We start from the raw sequence: 11,362 nt of genomic DNA, 5'->3' as shown, positions 1-11,362 counted from the left end.
GGGGGCAGAAAAGAGGGGTCGGTGAGGAAGGGGACCTTCTAGCAGGGCGTGGTGAGGTTTGGTGCTGTCATTTCACTGGGAAGCCTTGAGTCTGGATTCCAGGTTCCAGCCGAGCAGCAGGACTGCTGTACAGGGATTTGGAGATGCTGGACAAGGTTTCCCCCGGTGTTCTGATCCTTCATGGCACCTCGGCCCTGTGGCAGGGCTGTAGAGTTCAGCTGGCAGCCTCCATCTGCAGACCCTCTGTGTCCTTTTGGGGAGTGGGTCTGAAAGCAGGCATGGGCTAGGTTTGTGCCTTTGCTGTCCTGGTGCATAGAAGCTTGGAATTGCAACACCACGTGCATTCTCCATCCTGTCATCCACACTTGTCATCACTTCGCAGTTCCCCTTAGCTTTGACACGTTCATCATCTCTTAGTTCAGCTGGTTCCTCTCTAGTGTGCTCCATCACTGCTTCTTCCCCTCTCCTACTCCAGTGTCAGGTCCCGCATTCTTGCTTTTCTCAAGCAAGAACCTTGGTAACGATCATCACCCTTCCTTTCACTAAGCTGTTGAAGCTTCATCTTTCATTAAGCTTCTGCTGCACAGGTACAAGTTGTGTACTAATTGTCTTGCTTCCCTTCTTTATCAACAAATGAGGCTTTTTTTCCTCTTGTATTCACACAGAGAAAAATTGTCTCACCTCATTATTTGTATTTTGATTATTGTCACCACACTAGTCTTTGCACATTCTCTATTGTTATCATATATTGAATGCACTTGGACTGGGCCTACCGTTGAAATGGAAAGAAAGGTTGCATGGGAGCGGTGACATGATAGTGGTCAGCTTCAGGGTGATAACTTCAGTGAGCACATGTGTGACCATTATCTGGACAGACAAGATGTTACATATCCCCACAGATGGCTATTTTAATCAGCGGTCTGAGGGAAGGTGATGTTGTAGGTCTGTGGATGCTCATCTATGCACGGCAGTTAGTGTGGAAAAACCATTTCTCGGCTTTGACTGCCAGCTTGTCAAGGATGGATGCTTTCTCTTGGTTTGCTGTGTACAGAGTGCTCTGTAATGAAGCCCTGGCTGTTAGCCACTGAGAGAACAGTGTTAAGGGTAATAACTGTCACTGTAATAGGTAAGACAAACTATGAAGGAAAAAGGCTTAACTGCTGTGGGTTTTTCATTTTTACTTTTTAATTCAAACATCCTTGTTGAGGAATCACTGTGTTAAAAAGATACTTTTGTTACCACTGATATGTGACCTCCTTCTACTCTGCTTGAAGTTAATTGCAAAGACCCTGGTAACTCATTTATTTATTTTTTTGTAAGGAGTCACGTCTCTGTTATGACTCATTTCAAAATAAAAAGTATCTATTTGTTGTTGTGACTGTTCATTTTTGTGGGTTGCTCATCATGAGCAGTAAAATGGGGCTTGAAAGGTACTCAAGCTTTGTGCCATTGCAAACCCAACAATCGTTTTGACTAGGTTCTGAAGAGGGAGAGTACTCTGCTGCAGAAAAGGATAAACACACACTGCCTTGCTTACATATTCCTTGACAAGTAATTAAAAATTACTCATCTCCTGAGTTGATCAACAGTGCAAATAAAACACAAAGCATCCACAGGAGGTAAATTCAGAGCTACTTGGTTAATTGGGTTGTGTGGTGTTTTAGTCAGGCAGCCTTTTGTCACTTGGCCTCCACCTTGCTGCATTTATCTCTGGGGCTGTGTTTCCATAACTGAAACGTGACAAAGGAAGGGAAGGTGCTGGAGCTTTTCTTTGGCACTGTATGGATCCCGTCAGTTTGTTTGCATGATGTCTCCAGGTTATTTCTCTGTTGGAGTCTCATGTGCTGGAGATGGGGGTGTTGCATCTGCATTTTCAGCAACAAGGGAAAAGTTTTCTAAAAAGTTAAAAATCCCCAAAACTTTAGAAAAAATTCACAAACGCTTTTGCTTTTGTTTAAAATGTTCACAAAGTGTCATTGTTCACGTGAGAATGTAAATACATGTTTTAGAAATAAGGGTAGGTATTAACCACATTATACTGCAGAGTGTTCTTTGTTGCGAACTGCGAGATTGACGTAGTTCATGTATAATGGACTGTCATAGGCATGATGCTGGAACTAGGCATAGGCATGGAGCAGTGACACATTTTCTGGCAATTTGGGGCTGCACGAAAGAGGCACAGAATCGAGACTTCCAGCAGGAGGTCAATTGAAAGGGGAAAAAGCAGGGAAACTGATGCTCCATAGGTCTGCTGTGAGCTGTTGTTTTGATCTCTCTTTTCCTGGAGGAGGGGCTGGAGTGTGTGTTTGTAGCACAAGTGGTACAAGGGATACTCCTGTAAGGGTACAAATGACCTGCGTGAGTTGTGTACGGCTGCTCTCCAGCTCTACCTGAGTGGCAGGAACACCTCTGGCGATCTGCTGTGATGAATGAGCCGGCAGCAGTGTGGCTCGGCTGTTCTGGGGCAGGGTGCCTGCTGCAGCTTGGGATTCGGAAGCAATTAGGATCTGATTAATTTTATTTATTTATTTAAATGACTCAAGAATTGCTGTGTTCCATCATTAGTGTTGCTCCCACCAAATACTGAGCTACTGCAGTTGCTAGAGAAAATCTTGCAACCCGTATGCCATTTGTTTTGAATGGGTGTCGTGTTCTGCTTTTTTTTCTTTGCCGGTAGCCAGTCACAGGGAGATTGCTTATCAGGATTGTTATTTTAGATGTCGAGATCTTATGGTAAAATCAAGTTGGAATGTGTTATAGAAGTGATAATAAAAAAAAAAAAAAAAGAAGAGTCCAAACTGAAAGGCTTTGTTTGTGGTTGTTTCTTTTCGTTTTATGTTTGTCATCTTACTTTAAGCTGACCTCTGCAGTGACAATGATTCATTAGCCGTTCTCCTCCAGGAGTTTCCTAAACCCATAAGCCATGGCTCTGCAGCACCGTCCGATCTCACAAAGCTTCGTTGCCTGGCTGCGGGGCTCTTGACTTACTCCACTAAATCTCCCGGCCCAGTAATGAGCCTTTCCTACAGAAATGTTGTTGACACATGACCTGGAGGATGTAGCTTGTAGTAGAGACTGAGAATTATGATGGTCGTGTTCCATATTTTGCATTACCATACAAACATAAAATGTAACCACACTGCTACTTGGAAATTGTTTTAAAAATAAATATGTCGAAGCAGAGAAAAGACTTTCTTTAAAAAATCAGAGGGATTTTTACAGTAAAATGCTTTCATGGTAAAGAGTTTTTAAGTGCTTTGGCTGGCAAAGGTTTATAACTGAGGAAAAATGTCTTCAACTTTGATTTTATTTCATTTGGTTCATGTGCACCTCAAGGAACTGTAATTGTGTCGGTGACCTACTCCAGCTGAAAGGGCTGTAGTGCAGTAAGATTGATTAACTGCTGCCTGAAAAAATCATAGTTTTCTGTTACTTTCTTGCTGCAGTCTTAAATATTTTATGGGAATACAGACAAATTTTTGCGATGAATGTATAGTAAAATATTTCTGACATCGAATCCCAGAGCAAAAGTCATAAATAACTCTCCCTTTCATTTTCTTTAAATTACGGATGTGTGAGTCTTTGTCATAATTACATGTGCCAGTCTAAGATTTAAGCGCATTACACTTTATACACTTGACTTATGAAATGCACATTAGTCTTTGAGGAGGTGGGACAAACCTGACACTTCCTCATGTAGCACAGATACTGTTCGATTTATGCAGTCCTCCCTTCATTCCAGATGGTTATTGATTACATAAATAAGTAGGTAATTTTTCTCTTTCAGAACTTCGCAGAAAACACTATGAATGAGCTCCTTGGCTGGTATGGTTATGATAAGGTTGAACTGAAAGATGGAGAAGATATTGAATTCAGGAACTACTCTGCAGATGGGGAAAGCCGCCAGCACATTTCTGTTCTCAAAGGTAATGAGACTTAACGTTTCTGTGTTTGCGCAAAGAGGGATTAATATCTTGACCTGTCTGAATTGACATGGGCTAGGAAGCATGTTCTGCTGCTTGCTTTGTGGTTGATTTATGAAAACATCTGAGAGCCTCTCCTAGTAAGAGGAAGCCAGTAGGGTACGGGAAAAATCACTTAACTAAATTGCTGTTAGTAGGCACTTAGTAACACATTTTCACAAATAATACCTTTTGTTAGTCAGCTGAAAGTCATGTACCAATAAGCTGCTCACCGCTGGAAAAAGAGAGAGCGTCTTCTTAGCGGTCTGGATTTAAGGAAACCCTTTTGCTTTCAAAACAAAGGCTTTGGCCCAAAGCTTTTTAGAATGCCCAGAGGTGTTGAGCAGGGATATTCACAGTGCATGCAAGAATCATCATCGATGATTCTTAAGCTCATTCTCATTCTCATTCTCAAGCTCCTTAGCAGTGTTTGTAATAGGCTGTGTTCTGCAAGTGCTTAGAAGTTCTCAATTTGGGACACTGCTGGATCTTCATACAGAGCAACACGAAGTTACTCAACATGCAAATGGTGGAATTCGACTTTCTGTTGAGCAGTTCAGTTGTTGCCTTCTGACACCTCAGGCCCAGCAGGTGGGTAGGGAGTTGTGGTCAGAAGGAAAAGGAGAGCAGGATGTTGCTGGATCTTGGCTTTCCCAACGAGGTTTTCTCACAGATGGGGTAAAGAGAGGAAATGGCAGAAGCTTTTATGCTTTCAGAGTGCCAGTTGTCACTGCATTTGTGGCTGGTGGTGTATGGGCTTACTTTCTGGTGACAAGCAGTTGTACGGTATTCAGTGAGTGCAGCAATAAGTGCTGAGACCAGAGAGACCAGCTCTGAAGGCAAAAACAAAAGTGGAAATTAGAGCTATGGCGAACCAATCTAACCGTGTTAAGAATGAAAATTCACATCTTGTTAGTTGTACAGTTACACTGGTGATCAATATTTCTATTTTATTGAAAATACACTGTTGTTAAGCCACCTTCGAAGAAACATGTTCCTATGTAGTAATAGGATTCATTTGTTTATGCTTTTATCAATAGATTTTTTATTGAATTATTTGTGGCTCCAGTCTATGCCTAATGAAATCTGTGACATACTTTTCTTTATAGGCACATGATACAGATCATATGTTTTATGTACCAAACAAAGATGTCGAATAGCTGTGCCAGGTAGAGATTTTCAATGTATGCAGTCTGTTGGAGAGGAAAAAAAGCATGTTTCTTTTTCTGAGAGATGGGAGGAGAGACAATGATAAGAATTAAGTCCTACCCCATAGATACCTGAGGTGCATTAGAGAAATTCCTACAAATACGAGTCCAAAGGTGCTTTGGGATTAAAGAATTAGAACCGTAACTGTCATCATTTTATGCACACTTTATTTTAATTTCAGTATTCTGTTCCTTTCTTTAAAACCTTTCCACTGCTGCTACTCATCATATTATTGAGAGAGGAATTCTTTTATTTTTCAATTTATGCTTCTTGCTTTGGTGAAGTGACAGCATGCTAAGTGCAATCATCATGGAAACAGTGGATGTAAAAGAAAGATCTTTGGTATCATTGGTTAAATCAGGCGTAGCAGAGTTAGATATGACAAAATAATTCCACCTCTTAAAAAAAAAACATAGTTGTATTTAATGTGAACTTGATTTAAAAAAAATTTTAAAAAAAGGATCATTTTTGAGAAATACTGAGAAGAATGCATTTGTTTAAGGGTAAAGTATCAGTTTTTTTAATTTTCTTTTGTGCACTCTTTGTGTACTAGGGTAATTTAATGAACAGGTTAGTGAAAGTATGTAGAGGCATCTAAGAAATATATTTGTCATACTGTACAATGTGTTTTTTGTGTTTTACAGAAAATTCCTTGCCAAAACCAAAATTACCTGAGGACAGTGTTATTTCACCATACAATATAAACACAAGCTACCCAGGGCTTGCCACGGGAAATGGACTTTCAGACTCACCAGCAGGGTCAAAGGATCACGGGAATGTACCTATTATTGTCCCATTAATTCCGCCACCTTTCATAAAGCCACCAGCAGGTAAATCCTTATGAACATTTAAAAATGTTGGTTGTCATTGACACAGGTCCTGAGATTGCTAGGCTATGGCTTATCTGTAAGAGTGCTCTAGTAACCGGTCACGATGAACTGCAAGAAAGATTGGGGGATGATGTTCTTTGATAGTATTCTTGAAAAACAATTGCAACTGCAGTGCCAACATACAGTCTCTCCTGCTGCTTGTGACAGTCTGCATGCTGGATTGTACTTCCTCAGCACTTCAGCAACATCTGCTTCAAAAAAAAAAAAGATATTGTTTTGATGAATAAAGCCTTTAAATAAATTAATGAAAGATGATTAAATTAAAAATAGGCTCCAGGAGGGAAATGGTGAAAGAGACAAAGCCATCAAATCAATATCATGTCTTTCTTTATATCAGGTTAACAAGTTAATCCTGGGAAAACTGTCTCTTGGTTCCCATTGAAATCCCTGACCATCGTCTCTTGAGAGTTTATTATGATCTTAACTCTGTCCAGGAGACTGCACCAAAATGTTTTACATTTTCATTAGATTTTTATCAGGAGTGATTTCATAACATACCTTTCTTCAGAGTTTGTGTGAGAGATGATTTATTCCACTCAGCACGCTGCTTACCATAATCCGTGAAAGTAACTCGTAGAGCTCCACTATGGTGATTAATTGCCGCGTTGTTGTCTGCTGTTGTACACGGCGTGGTAATTGCTGAAGTTAGGTAGCGGTGGGCTCAGTCCTGCTTCTGCAGATGTCCCTGGGTGTCTGAGTGCTCAGAGGTGACCAAAGTGACCTGTGGCACCCACTGGAGGTGCTGGCATGCTGGGAGCAGTTTTGTGGCAGCGTCCCACCAGCCATGAGGATGTTTCTTGAAAGGCAGAGCTGTGCACAGGGCTTGGTGCCAAGCACTAGGTGGTTGGTAATGGTGAAATATTGGTGGGTCCAACAAAGGCTTGCCTGTTGATAGTGGCATGACAGATACAGTGGCCCCTCCCAGATTATTTTGATGCCACTGAGTTTTTTCTCTAAAGAAGTATACTAATATGCTGTGAGTAATTTTCAGATGTTACCCAATATGCACTCCCTGCCAAATACTTTTCATCTATTTTATACGATATTTGCTAATTACTAAAGCTATTTGGGCCCATTCCTGCAGCCTTTACACTGCTAAAGATCTCGGGCCATATGGGCTGGATCCTCAGCTGTTGTTGATTTGGCCCAAAAGCTTTAATCAAGGGCTTGTATCGTCCCAAGCTATTTTCTCCTCCAATCTGAGTCATGAATGAATCCAGAATGTTGAATTTGTGGTACGTGGATGCAAGGCTATAACATGCATTGTGCAAACTGCCACAGTGACTGGATTTTTATGACATCAAACAGGCAGGAGGAGATGGAACAATGAAGTAGAAAAACAAATTACTGCAACAGTAGTTAAGTGGGCATGGGAACCTTGGCCAAGTCAACTGCCTTCTGTTCTTTGCCTGTCCACCTACCACGTGTGAACTTGTGTTCAGATGTACCAGAAAAGGTAGCACACACATAAGGCTTTTCATAAGTATTTTCCATCTTTAGGTTTTTACTTCTTTAGTTCATAAAGAAAATAATCGTTTTACTCATATGAAGGATGTGAATGCGTAATTTCTGCCTCCTCTGACTTTATCCCATGATTAGTAATGAGCGCTTAGATTACCACGACTTCTGAGTAAATGAGCGTATTTATCTCACCTTTGTTTTAGAGAACAGACTTTGGAAGGTCTGGAGAGGGAGGAGAACCACAACCTTTGTGGGTTTTGCAATAAGCACCAGTAGTAATTGTTGTGTTTTATCTTAGGGCGTAGGAGCCCTAGTCATGATCACCCCAAAGAGCCTGTGGTACAGTGTCAGGCAAGAAGCAACGGGTGAATACAAGCAGAAAAGGGAGTACAAAGGAGCTAGGAGAGCCTGTGTGCAAGGCAGTGGTCTTGGCACCACACTTTGACACCATTTTTTGGGCACTACATCAAAGTGGAGAACTTCAGAGTGATGCAAAGCTGGGCAAGAGTAATTGGGGATGTTTTCCCCCTTTTCAAGCATATAGGACAAACTAGGGAGCAGCACAAAGGTGCTTATTTGAATTGTGTTGGCAAATGAAAAGGAATGTCGTCAGCGATTGCTAAAACTGAAAGTCAGCATTTTCAGTGTGGCTGGGACAGCCTGTGAGTGACCTGCTGAACAGACACAGCTTATATTGGTGGTGTTAATAAAGAAAGAATGGAGACAGAAGGGAGCAGGCAGAAAAATTCTAAGAGAAAACTTCAATGTTAAAATACTGGGCAGAGAAAGGGATCCTTGCAGCATGTTTTGCATGGATAGGTTTAGTACAGTGGTACATGACAGAACAGAGAGAAAACCAGGTAGTGGTGCACTGCGGTGACTGAGACATGAGATGCTGAGAACTGGGATGAGCCCAATCTTTGTGGATGGATGGGGAAAGCTTTGGGTGTTGTTCACGGAAAAAGTTAACAAGATTAAAATCTAGCTCAAAAGAGAGTGCCTACAGATGAAATGATATCTAAATTGTGAACTTGAAGGACAGGAAAGATGATGGTGCAATACACTGTTACTAAGCAAATAATACAGAGTGAACGCTCAGGGAAAAATTATTAAGACTTTAATTCTTGCCATATTGATTTTGAACTGAAGGGTCAGCGCCCGTAAAGAAGTGTCAGAGAGACAGGCTGAGGCAGTCATTTGGACAGCAGAGCAATGATCTGGAGAGGATAAGCAAATCCAAGAAACTGCCACAATGAGAATGAGTTATTAGCTGAATAATTTTTGAAAGTAAGATTCTAAGAGGTAAGAGGGAGAAGAGAAAGAGCAAAGCACTGGGGATGCTCACAGAAGCCTGGAGGGAGAAATAAGAAAGATACTCTGTGAGGTGCACTGATGTAGCAATTGTGAAGGTAGAAAAATCACTCGGGGAAGATGTATCTTTCCAAGGAGACGGATATGATTCTTAGTATCAGCAACAGCTACCAGCTGAGGAAGGAGTACTGGTCCTGATCTATGTCTGGGAAGCAGTCAGCAAAGATTTCAGCAGATTAGATCTTCCTTGAGCGTGCTGGAAACACATTGAGCAGTATCCCCATCTACACTCATATTTAAAATGAACAGGCTAAAACTTCAAATAGGTAACAAAATTACCTTTTTCCCCTCCTACTTATTTCATAGTATTTTTTTTTCTTTTGAAAACCGGTTCATTTTGAGCAGCATGACTACAATACATCTCCAGACAATGCTGCACTTTCTGTTTTAGTCAAATGATGTATTAGGTAAAATTTGCTTATACAGTCCTACAAAACACTGGAATGTTGCCTGACCAAGTAGAAACGGCTATAAAGATAAAGGTGCTGTCTCTTTGCAGTACCCCAAGATTACACCCAAACAGGCTGAGTTAAATGCATGTGCCCTGTGTGATGCATGGAACATCTACAGGCTGAGGTTGTGGCCCATCTGTGGAGGTTATAAATTCCTCTTTGACAGAGCTGCTGACACCACCAGGCAGGTAGACTGCACTCAGGCAGCAGCCAGATCAAAACAGACTTTATCAGTCAACATCAGCCATCTGACTTGCATCTGGAAGCAGATACGGAACCACTGCGGCCTCCGGAGCGTTGGTGTAATGAATGGTCTTCTGGTGACCGATCAGCATTCCTTGTTGCTGCCTCCACTAGTTGCAGCAGGTTGATGGCTGCTGCTAGTGGGACACCAGGTCCTGTGTGATCTTCAGTTATTAGTCTCAAGCACAGCCCATTGCAGCAAACTGATATTCCTGCATGGAATCTTGCTTTCTGCAAAGCAACATAAAGAAAGCATTTTCGTTAGACAGAAATGGCAAGGAAAAGGCATGCAATAGCCAGGAATGATCTGGAAATAAAAATACCTCCACAGTTGTGCAGGATGCATGATCATAGTAAACAGTACCAACCATCCTAATTTGTGTTCTGTGGTCCTCAGTGCCAGGGAGGAAATCTGGAAGGGTGCTGGGTGACTCTGCCCTTTTGCTCAACAAGCGTGGCTGTCTGTTGTTGCATGAGATACAAGGCAGCGGATATCTAGTCTTCTTGATTTTAGAAGAATGCAAAAGAAGAATGCAAAAAACTCTTTAAATGCAGTCAGGAGCATGCTTCCTCCCTCCTGGCACCTGCTGCAGGATGTACTGTCTCCATTTCCTGGTCCTTGGTTTATTTTCCCTTGAGAGCCTCGTGGCAGTGCTTTGGTAGAGGAGGATGACTGCTGTTTGGCCTGGCTTTTGAGCAAAGGCATCAGCAGAAGCGTTCCCTCCCCCATGTAGGTGCAATGTACAAATTGCATCTGTTATCCACAGCGCTGCAAATGAGCCCCAGCTCCCTGCTGCGCAGCACTGCCAGGGGGTCACTGCCAGAAGTACTTCCAGCACTGCGTCCCTTGTAATACAGGCAAGGAAATGGCATGTTCAAAGACTAAAATGAGTAATGAGGTACTTTGTAGAAAGGAATGAGTGATTTTCTGCATTATAGCTTAACGTAATGTTAGAATCGAGGTTTTCAATCCTTTGTACACATAGGTGCACGTGAATAACTTGGTGCATCAGCCATACAATATGTGGGATTCGGCAGAGTCCCTGCATGAAGAACACTCTGGAGCTGCATGCCATAAACTCTATCAATATTTAAATTATATTGGAGGGATCTGAAAGCATAAAAGATTTTTAAATGGTAGTTAGCAGGGCAGTAAAGCCGAATCCCATGCTTATCTGTCTGAATTCACCAAGGAATTGGTTCTACGACTGCATTACCAAGAAGTCTTATTCCAGGCAGGACCCAGTGGCAATTTCCCTTAAATAAAGACTGTATTATCAGATCTAATTAAGCCTATATATTGAGGAGACTTTCATTTTACTGCGCTTTGGATCCTTCTTCAGTATTTTCCAAATCTTATTCCAGTTGCTGAACAGTTTTACAATTTTTGTAACTGCAGGCTTAGCTCTCTAATAAAGATGACCGCAACACAACAGTTATAGTCACTACTCTTCAAACACTTTCTTTTGTTTTTGGTTTGAAACATCATCTAATTTATACTGATTATAGAGTTCTAGTGTCTGTGTTTTAAGATGTCAATGTTTGCCTGTAGGCCTGCCCCATGTGCCTTTTGCTCTCTGTGAAGGGCAAAGAGTCCAAGTATATGCATGTACTTTAACAGCATATATTGAAAATGCACAAGGAGTTCCACCTCCATAAGCTGAAATATGTGCTTTTTTCTTTGCATGTTTCAAACTTGCCTAAAAGCCAGCTTTTATTTGGTTGTGTGTTCAGTTCTTACTGAACTATGGATGAAAATATGCCCTAACACAGA

General features: G+C 41.6%; 1 protein-coding gene across 2 annotated transcripts in view; it reads left to right on the top strand.

Moving 5' to 3' along the window:
* The window catches only part of SOBP (sine oculis binding protein homolog), a 108,949-nt gene that overhangs the window by 4,960 nt on the left and 92,627 nt on the right, over positions 1 to 11,362 (top strand). For both annotated transcript variants that reach the window (XM_021390516.1, XM_021390515.1), the window contains exons 2-3: positions 3,788 to 3,926; positions 5,816 to 6,001. In XM_021390516.1, coding sequence (XP_021246191.1) covers positions 3,788 to 3,926; positions 5,816 to 6,001 — 325 coding nt within the window. The remainder of the gene's footprint in view (positions 1 to 3,787; positions 3,927 to 5,815; positions 6,002 to 11,362) is intronic.

This window comes from Numida meleagris, chromosome 3 (genome assembly GCF_002078875.1).
Source record: "Numida meleagris isolate 19003 breed g44 Domestic line chromosome 3, NumMel1.0, whole genome shotgun sequence".
Lineage (NCBI taxonomy): Eukaryota > Metazoa > Chordata > Aves > Galliformes > Numididae > Numida > Numida meleagris.
This window is presented reverse-complemented; position numbering and strand designations above follow the sequence as displayed.